Here is a 13,235-nt window from a genome sequence, read left to right as displayed (position 1 = left end):
ATTGTTGTTCTTATTTCCTGCAAAAAGAGACAATGCAATTAGTGTATGCTGATGATATATATATGTATATACATATTTATATACAGTCTGTGCAAAGGTTTGGACAGTTTTAGGCAGGTGTGGAAGAAATGCTTTCAAAAATGGAAGTATTAATAGAAAACACAATAATAACAGGGCGTGCCGCATAAGACATATTGCACATATAAATCAATGAACAAAATGCATTGAATGAACAGAAGAGAAATCTAAATCAAATCAATATTTTGTGTCACCACCCTTTATTCACATTTTTGAAAGCCTTCTCACAGCATATTTTCACACCTGGCTAAAAGGTTTGCAGTACACTGTATTTACTATATATAGACAGTGGCATGCAAAAGTTTAGCACCCCTGGTCAAGATTTCTGTTAATGTAAACAGTTCAGCAAGTGGAACATGAAATGGTTTACAGAAGGCATAAAGTTAAACATTAAACACTCTTTTGCAATATATTAAGCAACATCAGTGTTTTATTTTGAGACTTGAGCTCTCAGATAACTTTGACCAATGTATCAGACAAGCTATTTACACTGTTTCCAAAGGGAAGGTACTACTAGGTACTCATTTTGCAGGGTGCCCAAACCTTTGTTGAGGGCCCTTTTCCTTTTCTGTCATTTTGAATAATAATAGAAAAATACATAAATTGTTTAAAAAAATAAAAATACATATATTGTTTAAAATGTAAAGGGAATGTGTCATCTGTAACTTTATGCCTTTTGGAGATCATTTCATCTTCCACTTGCTGAACTGTTCACATTAACAGAAATTTTGACCAAGGATGCCCAAACTTTTGCATGCCACTGTACTGTAGATATACTGTATATAGTACAGTATATGGATAGACCAGTGTGCTTGCATGGGCGTGTTTACCTGGGGAGGGTGTCACTGTAGGGATCGCTATGACAAGAAGAAACAAGAAAAAAAAAAATCAGGATTGTGTTAGTTTGCATGACTCCCAGTAACAACAACAGAAATGGGGATGATGACATTAATAACAGATCTGTGAAGAGATGGTGAGAATCAGCAGGTATGTGTGTGTGTGTGTGTGTGTGTGGGGGGGGGGTCTTACTGCTGGGCCATGATGAGCGGGATGCTGGGGCTCTCAGAGTGCGGCGGAGTGCGCTCCAGAGTGCGGCTGTTGAACATGGGCAGCGTGGACAGAGGTGGAGGAGCGCCTCGGCTGCCAGCCATGCTCCTCAGTTCATCGGTGTTGTCGTGGATAGTGTAGTGGTGGTACAGCTGGATCCTGCCGCACACAAACACATCACATACAGTTTGTTTTGTCTTTTTACAACTGCCTCTCCATGAGTTTATCATATTAGATCAACAAGACTCAAATCGTCTGAAACTGTTGGTTGTTTGTCTTTATCCATTAAAAAGACCAGAAAAACACTGTGAAAGACAACAGTGAAAAACAAAAATGTACTTACTGGTTTGTCCTTGCATTCCTTTTTGCACTATAAAGAAAAAAAAGAACCATGTGTTATGCAGGACAAATGTAATTTAGCAAATCAATCCTTTGTGGAAAATAATGTTTCCTCCTCAGCAGATACATACAGTCCCTCTCGTCGGCCGTACATGATGTAGGCCAGCAGGATGCACAGGATGATGGCGAGGATCAGGGGCACGATCACTGTCACGATGTAGTCCGGGTAGTAGTCTCTACCCGGGGGAGACTCGGGGGGGTCGTAGAAGTCATCTCCGGCCTCCAGTATCCCCGAGCCCACTGTGGGAGGAGGTGGAGTGGGCTTCTTCTTTGTCAGATCAAACTACAGGGAGAGAGAGAATATTTATTATTAATATTATTATTATCATCATCATTTAATATGAACTCAGTGTTTTTCTATATTTTTCATTATATATGACAACTTGCAACTGCCTAATGACAACCAATCTGTATATAACCCAATCTACAGAGAGAGACAGCACACACACACACATGCATAGGGCATATAAACGTATATTTACTTTTTATTTTTATTTTTTATTTTTTGTTTTATTTGTATATATTTGATTCTGTGAGTTGTATTTGTTTTGTTTCATTGATTCTTAATGCTTTGGCAATATAGTTCTCGTAACATTCATGCCAATAGCAAATTTGAATTGAATTGAATAGAGAGAGAGAGAGGTGTCTCTTCCTGTGGGATATAGATGATGATTAGACTGTGTGTGTGTGTGTGTGTGTGTGTGTGTGTGTGTGTGTGTGTGTGTGTGTGTGTGTGTGTGTGTGTGTGTGTGTGTGTGTGTGTGTGTGTGTGTCCTGTGTGGACCCTCACCAGCTCCGTCTTGCACCAGGTGATGCAGTTACTGGGAATCCTGCAGAAGTTACACCCTCCAGGGACCTTGACTCTGGCCCCTGCTGTGCACTGCCTCTGGTGCTCCGGGTCCATCACCTTCTGGAGACACTCTGAGAAGTACTTGTCAGAGCCAACCTTCACGTACACACTGACACACAACACATTTTCACGAGCGTTATTATACTATTTATCCAATCCTACACCTTAGACAGGGCTCCAGACTCATTTGTTTTCCTATAGGAGCACAAGCAGAAAATTTAGGGGTGACCACCGTTAATCGACTTGAAAAGCAAATATTCACATTTACTTTTTATTCATGGTCCTTACACACATTGACCTGCCACCTGTAATGACAGATTTCAGATTTTTGAGCTGCTCCTTCAGTGTTTCACCCCCCAAAAAAAGAAAAAGAAGAAAAAGAAAAAGAAAAGAAGGGAAATTTACTCGTTGCAGTATGTGCAAGATGAAAAATGTACAGTCTGGAGCCCTGTTAAACGATGACTGCAGATGTCTCTTAGTTTACCCTTCAAAGTGTCCTGCGATGGGGAGGGGAACTCTGCCGCCCCGGTCCAGGGCGTTAGTCATATTAACAATTTCCAGTTCCTGTGTTTCCCACAGTTTCTGTAAGTCCTGCTTTATCTCATCCTGGACAGTAGAGGGCAGCACCCTCTCAATCTCCCTCAGAGGGACGAAGAACTCGGCCTGGTAGGGCAACATCCTCTCTGTGACAGGCCACATGTTACAGTAACAGCACTTTATAGTTATTCATCCTTCAGATATCCTCATTCATCATCATCATCATCATCATCATCATCATCATGTTAAACACACATACATACCTGAAGTGATTTTGATGACAAGGATGTGTCTGGCAGTTTCATAGCTCCGCTTGTTGACGGCATAGATCTGTCACAAAAACCACAAGAGTCCAATCACTTTCTAATCTGCTCTCAGATATTATTATTAGTATTTCACTATTGGTTTGTGATGCATGTACACTGACTTCCCATCAACCTGCCTTGTGCACCTCATGGATGACTGAGTTTTACTACATTTCCCAGAATGCTTTGCTTAACCCTCTGGAATCCTGAGTGAATACACAATAAGTCTTTTTGAGCTGAGAAAAACAACTGAAAGTGCTGCCGTGAGACTTTCAAACACTATTTGATTTGTATTCTTTGCCTGCAAAACTATATAAAAAAATATTTTTTAAAGAAATAATTATCAATATTTATAGTGATTCATTGATTTTCAATGAAAGAAGCACAAGAAGTAGATCAAATAAAACCTGTTTTATGTACAACTTTGAACCTTTCTATGATAATATAAAAAAATTCATGTGTTTTTTGTACCTTGCAATTCGACACTATATGAAAAATGACAATGAGAAGACAGATTAAGCTGAGTGGGCAATATTATATCATCACATACAATAAAAGGACAATTTAAAAGATGCAGAAATGGCTCAATTTAATGTCTAGTTGGCAAAAAATTAGCCAAAGCTGGAAAATGTTGCAGTTTTGTCAATATGCTGAGTCTCATTTTAAATGAGACGTATGACCATAATATGTGGTTACAACCAAACGCAGCATGTTTCCAAAGCTTTAATACATTCTCTTTGATTGAGACTAAAGGGACTCCAGAGACATTTTTCTCTTTTCTTCTTCTTCAAAGATATGTTTCCCCCTGAATTTTTAATGTTGGGTTCAAAATAGCAGCTCCAGAGAGAAACTCAAGCTTTTGTCTCAGAGGGTTCAACACCAGAAACTGACATTTGACACTGATGCTTCAGATAGCTGCATATTTTTCCAGATTCGCCTCCACTAAAGAGAAATCTCATCTGTGTTGTGGCCAATTATTTACAGACAGAAAACTGTTATCATATATTACAACTAAACAGCAAACAGAAATGCAATATGCAGCAATTGATGACTTCATACCTCAATAATACTTTTTCCTGGAGATATGGGCGTGCCGTAGAGGAAGCCGTTATCATAGGGATGCCTTTGGGTGAAGCGTAGCCACTCTGGGAGGTCTGGGTAACCCTGCTTGTTGCACTTAAAAATCATGGGATCATCATACAAGTGCCCAGCTTTTAAAGATACAAAAACAAGAGCAGAGGAATGGAAACACACAGTAAGACATTTTATAACTTGTAATTATTGTTTAATAATGGGAAAAAAAGGGGTGAATTAATGGTTCGGGTTCTTACGGTAGAGTTTTGACAGAGGTTCAAAGTCGTTCTGGAAAGTCTCCCTCAACAGCTCATATGTAAATAACTTCCCAACAGGAATGGTAACTTTGATCTCTCCATTGGCCCCAAACACACTGACAGCACAAACTGAGTAGAGGAGTAGAAAAATGTATAATATATGGGTAATATACAATATAAATCCTTAAACTTCACTTTTAAAATGTGACAACACTCAGCCCCTCAGTTTACACAGTCCTTGACAGCTGACTAAACTCAGGACCAAAGATTTCCACTAAAAGTAAAAGACCTGACGTTACAACAAGAATAAGGCCAACCGGTCAACTTCATACTAAGCCAAAAGATTATGATTATGATTATTAAACTTGCCTGTAAAGAAGAATACCCAGCTCCTGCAGCCTGCCATCTTGTTTTGGCTTTTGATTGACAGAGCCAAGCGGAGAGGAGCTTGGTCACAGCTAAAGACGCGTCCAGGCTATTTTTGCTTCACCCACCTAATAACATCCGGGAGGGGTGTCTATGAGTCTGTGAATGTGAGGCTCTGTGGGATTATTCCTCCTCTGGCTATGTTATCCTGCATTACATTTATATGAAGGCTGTAATTACTTGACAAACTCACATTTTTACAGAAAAAAACATACAAAAAGCTACACTGTAAGAAATGTCCGTAGAAATTACGGTAAAAAACTGTCAAATAGCAACAGTAAAATACCGTAAAATCAAAAATAGTATATCACTGTAGTAAATACACTGAATTACCGTAAATCAAGATACAGTAAATAACTTTAAATTTTACGGTCTTACTAAGTAGAAAATATGGAATTTTACTGTGAATGTTGTAAAAAGTTCGCAAAATTCACGGTAAAATACCATAATGTCACAAGCGTGTAATTACCGTAAAATTGACGGTATCATTCTGTCTGAATTACAGATTTTGCTGGTGTTTACGTTTAAATTTACGGTACACAACCATTAAATCATACCATCATTTCTATAGAAAGTAGAATGTTAAAAAGTATGGTATCAGGACAGGCTGTGGTCACGTGGGCATTGTTCGGGTCGATGTGAAGCACTTAAAGCAATACTTACCTTTCTGGAACTTTTGCACATTTCTTTGTCTAAGTTAAAATGCTATTAATAATCTGATGATACATTAAAATGTAAGAGAAACCCAACAGGGTTAAAAACGCATCATTTTTTCATTCTCATATAATTCTGAGAAAAGTCTGACCAATAATATTATTCGGTCCGATTAATAAGATTTGAAGAGCGACCGAACCTACTTAATATGTAATCACTTTGTGCACCCCTCTCCTCCTCTCCCCCCTCCCGACCAGGAAGAACGCTTATTGACAGAGCAGAGGAGACTAGAGTCACAACACACTAGAAAGAAGGTTTTTGGAAATAAATAGTTTTTTAAAAGACCAATAACTGCAGCCGCAGCTGGTCGCGGAGTTTCATGTCTGATATTGTAACGTTGATAGTGATCAGCCCCGAGTGATACGTAAACACAGCAAGTCACATGTGTCTATAAAGCATCCAGTGCTAACGGCTAGGGGGCTAGGCTACTGTTAGCTCTGTGAGTTCTCATCGGTCCGGACCCGGTTGAACTCCGGACCGGCGCGGCTCGACTCGGCTCGGTCTGGATTTATTTTCGGCCTGAACCAGCGCATCAGGTGGCGCTGGTCCGGCCGCCAGCCCGGCTCGTTGAGAACTGTAATCTGTAACAATCACTTCCCCTGCGTCTCCAGTAGCAGTAGGCTAACAACAGTTTATTATAAAACTCATCAGTCATCATCACCGAGTCCGTTTATACGGTTTAAAACTCCGGTGTTGTGTTTGTTTGTGTTGTTCTCGTTTCACTCGCGTTCCTGTTCTGTTTACCGTTGCCATGCCAACGCATGCAGCAGGGAGGGAGGGGGCTCGTGGAGATGCGGCAGGAGCGAGAGGTGGGTGGGACTTGTGAGGGAGGTGGAGCTGTTGATTTTCAAATGTTTGTGCTGTGCTGAGTGAAATGCCAGATCGGTAAGTATTGCTTTAATGCAATAGAAAAACTACATGTTGTCAAAACAGAATTAAGATAAGATTAAGATACTAAGTCAAAATAACATGTAATAGCCTATATGTAACATATATTTCAGAATAAATGTGCAAAAGAGTTTAGACATAAATATATATTTTTTTAAAATACAAACATCTCTATTGTACAAACATGTAGTCTCCATAACATACCTACACACAGTAAAAAAAAAAAAGAAAGAAAAAAGGAAAAAAAGAAGAAGCTTGAGTCAGCTCTGGCTTGGGTGACCTACAGGTGACCCAGCAGTAACCATAGTAACCCATTTGTTGGGTCAACGGTTGGTTTGCTGCGCGCCACCAAGATCCGTTATTTTTGGCCGGAGCGCCGTTACAACCTGGTTACAACCAAGCTGCTCTGTTGTCAGCCAAAGACGACATAAGTAAAGTGGATTAATTTTATTTTTGATGGAAATGCCCCAGCTTCAGTCTGCAAAAAAGTCTGACTGCTTCAGCAACGAGTGTCGGTGGATCGGACTGGACTTTCTCAGGTTGGATCGATACCAACTGTCCGTGGAAAAGCTACAGATGAACTGTAAGTATTTAAAAATGAGCATGGTTTGTGTTACTTTGGCCGTTTAGCACATGAGCTAGGCTAACGCTAACGATGGCTAGGCTAACGCTAACGACCGTTATGCTAATACAGCTAACGGTCTATTGTTATGCTAATAACGATAACGGTCGTTATGCTAACGATAACGGTGGATCGTTAAGCTAATAACGCTGACTACTATAGCATGAGACTAGCGTGAGAGACAGGACCTGAGAGTAACCAGAGTTTTTGTGTTTTCTAATCAGAGTAAAGTATGTGGAAGCTAACGTTAGCACATGGAGATAGACGGTCTGAAGAGGAGCCTTGCTCTCATGGAGGTGCAGAAGTTCCTAAGGGAGGCCAACATCATTACTGTTAAGGTAAAGTTATGTGTTACTGTGTTTGTGTGGAAGAGGGAAAATACACCGGCCTAAAACTGCCCTGTTCAGATATCCATGTAGCTACTTCTGTCCATTATCATTATTACTGAAGTGTTACATGAGTTCATTTTGTGTTCAACATATACTATATTTGTACAGAACCATCCCATCCTTAGTTGTACACATTTTTAACACTACAAAATCATTTTACCTTCTCCTCAGCATGGTGCAGCTGGAGAATGCAAGGCAGCCTACTTTGCAGGAATGTGGCATGGCCAGTACATCTTCAGCGTTATCAACACTCAGCTTCAGTGAGTACATTTAAATTGATAGGCTTCTGAACTGGTGCTGCCATTAGCCTAAATGTTTTTGTTTCTTCATACCTGTCAAATATTTACATGGCCACATCAATAATTATGTCTCCCATTTATGTCTACTACCCTATTATCTGGAGTTCCTTAAGGATAAATCCTCGGAACTATCCTTAAAAAAAAACATAAAAATCACTGATTTAATGTCAAATCCAAAGGATTGTGTGTTTTCAGCTGTAGCCTCCACAGTTTCTCCCTCAATCTCTCTCAATCTATTAGATCTGCTAAATCTGTTAACTGTTTTAAGCGCCTCCTGAAATCATATTTATTGGTTGGCCTTTCTATTAGATTTTTTAAACCTACTCTTCATTCACCATTTTTTTTTTCTGTTCCAACTTCTTTTATTAATGTTTTGTTTGTTGTTGTTGTTGCTGCAGGAAGCACTTTGCAACAGTGTGCTATATAATAATAATTATCATTATCATTAACAATGTTTTCTTTGTTGTCTTTCTTTGTCTGGTTGCAGAGAGGTTCATGCCAGTCCACAGTAAACACCTGATTGAAGACTGCTGGTGAATTTTCAAGCAGGAATGATGACAACACCTGCCCAAAGTTTCTTCAACATTGTACCATGTCTGTATGAGACTCTGTCCCACCTGTCTTCAGTCAAGTCTGGACCCAATGACTCAAACACCAGTCTTGTCAAGGCTAATTAGAGGTAAGCAATGGTTTATGTCAGTGTAGCAAATGAGTAGATGCAAGCACAACTCAAACTTCACTCAATCGATCTCCCACAAATGCACGGTGCCAACAGCTTCATACAAACATACAGTAGAAAAAAAATCAGTATTACGGACAGGATTCAGGATTTTGGCTGCAATTCGACAAGGGTGAAACAAATACTGATGATCATTTAGTCCTGAAAAGTGACAGTTTCTACCTTTTACACTAATACAATAAAATAAATGAAATACTCCTGATGACCTGCAAAACTATATTCCAGAGTGCTGGTTTCATTCTATGTATAGCTCATTGGAGCTCATTTTAACAACAGAAGGCTGAATTTATCTCTGTAGGCACCATGCTCAGGCACTGCATCAATCTAACCTTTGCTTTGTTTCTGTTTTCTGGCTGCAGAGAGGATCATGCCAGTCTACAGTGGACACCAAATGGACAATATATGAGTCTTCAAGCAGAACTGGTGACTGCTGGATGCTTTAAGTTCCAGTTTCTTGAACACCATGTATATGTTAAGAGCCCTCTTCAGCCAAGTCTGGACTCAGTGACTCATTAGTGTTGATCAACACAGGGCAAGTGGCTCCTTTTTTCATTATGTTTATTTCTTCTATCATGGACTATCCTTCTTCATATGTATGGACACACACTGTCTTTTCAAGATGTCAACACTGCCTTGTGAGTATACTGGACAAGTTCTGTTTTTCACAGAGAATGTGTATATGCAAAGAGAGGTTCTTAAAGTTTATCAATTATAGTCTGTACTTTGGTTTACAATGGGCTTAAAGGACAATTCCAGGCGAATTCAACTCGGGGGTGTATTTTCCTATCATTTTAGGTCTAGAAGAAGGAATCTGAAGATTTTCAGTTTAACTCATTGGCTGCCATTGACGTCTATAGACGTCAATCTAATTACAACCGTTCACTGCCATTGACGTCGATAGACGTCAATTGCGTTTTTCAACGGGAAGGGCTGGAGGAAGGTCTGGCGGAGCTTGTCCATCAATATCAGGCTTGTAAACTAGTGTAAAGATGTGTAGCGGCCTGTAGGGGGCAGCAGTGCCCTCTTTGGATGAGAGATCAGCATGTATTACGGTATGAGAAGAAGAAGCGAGATGACAAGAGATATGCTAAAGAAACTTATGCACGGAGCGTATGTGTTCCGCACGTCGGCACATTATGTACCGTGTGTGTCGCGGTAGTTCGGAGAGGAAGAGGGTCGCGATCGTGAGAAAATGACGGAGATCATTGAAAAAGACACCGACGACCGACACCGACGCTGGACACCGGCGATCAAGCCGGGCCGAGCGGCCGGTGAGAGAGTCAGCAGCTGACGGTGTCACCACAGACCAGAGCCCAGCTCAACTGACGGCTCGGTGGACGTGACCCGAGCGATTCCGTCCGGATCAACCAGGAGCAGCAGAGACCCGTCCCCACGCTCCAGAAAGACATGAAGGTAATAATATAATACATCAATGGTAAAAATAATAAAATAAACTAACTTGCTAGCGAGCTAACTTTTACTGCTTAGAGAAGGGCGGATCGCTTTGATCGGAAAGGTTAAAAAAAAAAAAAAAACTCCACATCACACTTGACTACATCTAAGAGATGTATTTTTATGGTAATTCTATATATTTCTATAATTTACAGGTGGTGGATCGAGCAGTGGTCGACCATGGGGCAGAGGTCATGTGACAGCTACAAACGTACAAAAAAGTTAATGCATTTTTACTGATATTTGTAAATAAATTATTATTTTGCCATCAAAAGTCCTTTCTCAGTGTTGTTTTTGTTGTTTTATAGAAGGAAAACACTGTTCAGATGTGTGAGGTGTCACTAAAGCAAAAAATATCAACGTCAAAGTCACTGTTCTGCTTGACATGTTTCTTTCCACAAAAAGCTCGTTTTCTCAGTGTTTTGGTCAAAAACTGCTGTTTTTGGCGAAACCAGCCTATGTTCTACTGCTGTTTACAAAAGAACGGAAAAAGGTAGAAACAAACTTTTTTTTTCCTATTGAACAAAGAGAGTCTACTTTTCTCTTGGTAGTTTCGGTGTTTATATAGTCATAGAACACAATATTCTGTGGGTCTTATAAGATCGTTCAAAATGCTCTAAAATGGCTGGCAGTATGGGGCTCTCTGCTCTGAAAATGGCTGGCAGCCAATGAGTTAATCGCTCCCGTTTTGCAGTAGTTGCGTCTGTCCCCGCATCGCCACGGCCGCGATGAATGGGAGTGGATGTAAGTTCCGCTGTTTAGGCTGTTTCCAGCCCTCAAAGCCGCAAATTTTCCCCACAGACAGCGTCAGATGGCTACTCAAACATGCACCGAGAAGTTTATTTAAGCAAGCAAGCCGACATGTTTGTAAAACTAGATCTAATTCAAAGTCTCCCGGAGTCTCGCGCGAGACCCAGTTGCCGTGCTCGGTGTGTTCAGGTGCAGTAGGAAAGCTACAGTTTGTGTCATAAACACAGGAATATCAACTCTTTACTTGCTTCAAGTAAAAAAAAACTTCTCAGCGCATGTTTGAGTAGCCACCTGACGCTGTCTGTGGAAAAAAATGTACACTTGAAGCAAGTCAAGAGTTGATATTCCTGTGTTTATGACACAAACGATAGCTCCAACTGCACCTGAATACACCAGCACTGCAACTTCGGGCTCGCGCAAGACTCTGGGAGACTTTGAATTAGATCTAGTTTTACAAACATGTCGGCTTGCTTGAAGTAAATAAACTTCTCGGTGCATGTTTGAGTCTCCATCTTACGCTGTCTGTGGAAAAAAATTGCGGCTTTGAGGGATGGAAACAGCCTAAACAGCGGAACTTACATCCACTCCCATTCATTGCTGCCGTGGCGATGCGGGGACAGACGCAACTACCGCAAAACAGGAGCGATTAAACTGAAAATCTTAAGATTCCTTCTTTTAGACCTAAAATGATAGGAAAATACACCCCCGAGTTGAATTCGCCTGGAATTGTCCTTTAATTGGTTATTTCCTTAATAATTTACCATTTGCATTTTCTGACTGTAAAATCTACGCCAACAAACTGTAATTCCATTATGTGTTGTACCGTATTTTTTACGGTGAAATTCTGGCAACCACAGCTGCCAGTATTTTACCGTGAATTTTGCAATAAAATACCGTACTATATCTTACAGTTTTACCGTGTTTTTTCACTGATGGACTGTAATTAGGTTTACAGTATATCCGTTATTTTTAAAAGAATTTACCGTAAACAGGTTTATATTATAACTGTTATTTTTACAGCAAATTACCGTAAACAAATAACAGTTCTCTACTGTGAAATTTACGGTTGCCAAAACAGCATACCGTAATGTGTAATACATTGTGACCGTATTTTCTACGGTAAAATTCTGGCAACCACAGCTGCCAGTATTTTACCGTAAATTCTACGGAATTTTTTTTACAGTGTACTAAAACATGATGCTTTGTTGTAGGATAAACCACCAATTTAGTAATAAGTTATTAATCCTGATAATGGTTTGAGTCATTTTCTTACCATGTTTGAATACCATAAACTTCATCATTTACTTTTCTCAAATGTGATAATTTGCTGCTTCCTCTTCAAATTAGTTGACTGTAACTGAAATTTATCCTAAATAATGTTGAGGTTTATGTTGCAAACAGAATGAAGATTGTGAAGGTGTCACTCTGGGTAGATTTTATGATTATGATTTTTTTTCTGGACTTTCATAAACCAATAAAACCTTCAAGAATATAACAAGGATGATGATTAAAATAATGATAATGGAAAAAACAGTCACCAATTGCAGTTTATTAGGCCTAGTTGAAAAAAAAAAGCCAATCAATTAATAATAACAATAAAATCTGTGATAGTATGACATTGGTACTTGAAATAATTGATGTATTTTTCTCATTATACAAACTTTTACTGAGATTATGTTTTCAGTGTGAGACTTTTACTTGCAACAAAGCATTTTAACTGTATGAGATTCAGCATTTACTCAAATAAAGCACCTGATTCCTTCTGTCACCACTGGAACTGCATTAGAGGGAATCATCATGGGTAACATGTTGTGTATGCAGATATCAGATGTCCTAACTTCCTAACATTTACTGTAAATATATCTTAGTCTTATACATAAAAATCATTTTTTTTTTTTTTTTAATTGACTTTATAAACTCTCAGTCAGTGGCTCACTTTCTAAAGTCACAGTTACAGTGTAATGATGGGAAAAGCTAGATGGCACTACTGCCCTACTGAGAGGAGGTGAACATCCTGTCTGACAGCACCTATAGGCCCTGTTCTGTCTTTCAGACCAGACCCTGAACTACTGTGTGATACAGTGGGTTGTGCGATAAAAGAGACAGTGGTTGACAGTTTGGTAAACATGAAACGAGTCGGTCTCTCGATATGGTTGTGTGTGTGCGTGTGAACCAGCTGCAGCTGCAGGAAGGAGGGGGTTCAGGCAGCGTCCTTGGGGCTTCATATTAGTTTTAAGAACCGAGGCGGCCGTGGGTAGGTAGACCGAGGACCTGATGTGGTGTCAACTAAAATAAAATAAGAAAAAAGACGCTTTGTCTAGGTTCAGTGATGATAACACTGGCTTTGCTGTGACTGCCAGCACAGATGCAGAATGCGGGAAGCAACAATGTGGCTGCAAAATAACGGAT

At 39.8% G+C, this 13,235-nt stretch overlaps 1 protein-coding gene and 1 long non-coding RNA gene across 2 annotated transcripts; one reads left to right on the top strand and one right to left on the bottom strand.

Annotated features, from left to right (window-relative positions):
- On the bottom strand, positions 1–5,000 carry sgca (sarcoglycan, alpha). The gene is made up of 11 exons (XM_083993850.1): positions 4,917–5,000; positions 4,548–4,676; positions 4,276–4,427; positions 3,175–3,241; positions 2,859–3,057; positions 2,315–2,483; positions 1,596–1,807; positions 1,469–1,495; positions 1,108–1,284; positions 909–935; positions 1–17 (listed from the first exon to the last, which is right to left on the bottom strand). The coding sequence occupies exons 1-11, from the start codon at positions 4,951–4,953 to the stop codon at positions 11–13; spliced, it is 1,203 nt and encodes a 400-aa protein (XP_083849976.1). The 5' UTR covers positions 4,954–5,000; the 3' UTR covers positions 1–10.
- Positions 5,001–6,919: 1,919 nt separating this feature from the next.
- On the top strand, positions 6,920–9,442 carry LOC311002285. The gene is made up of 5 exons (XR_014596237.1): positions 6,920–7,158; positions 7,422–7,535; positions 7,758–7,846; positions 8,373–8,564; positions 8,984–9,442. It is a non-coding gene; the product is annotated as an uncharacterized lncRNA (long non-coding RNA).
- The last annotated feature ends 3,793 nt before the right edge of the window (positions 9,443–13,235 follow it).

Source organism: Trachurus trachurus (genome assembly GCF_905171665.1).
Source record: "Trachurus trachurus genome assembly, chromosome: 19".
Classification (NCBI taxonomy): Eukaryota; Metazoa; Chordata; class Actinopteri; order Carangiformes; family Carangidae; genus Trachurus; species Trachurus trachurus.
The sequence above is the reverse complement of the archived record's forward strand: the minus strand, read 5'-3'. Positions and strand labels throughout refer to the sequence as shown.

What these genes read in the sequence shown, in the direction of transcription:
- sgca (XM_083993850.1), bottom strand. Translation starts at nt 4,953, where the DNA reads ATGGCAGGCTGCAGGAGCTGGGTATTCTTCTTTACAG. An exon ending in ATCGCAGGACACTTTGAAGG is followed by an intron (nt 2,484 to 2,858) that starts GTAAACTAAGAG and finishes GTTGTGTGTCAG; the next exon opens with TGTGTACGTGAAGGTTGGCT. An exon ending in TACGGCCGACGAGAGGGACT is followed by an intron (nt 1,496 to 1,595) that starts GTATGTATCTGC and finishes TTTTCTTTATAG; the next exon opens with TGCAAAAAGGAATGCAAGGA.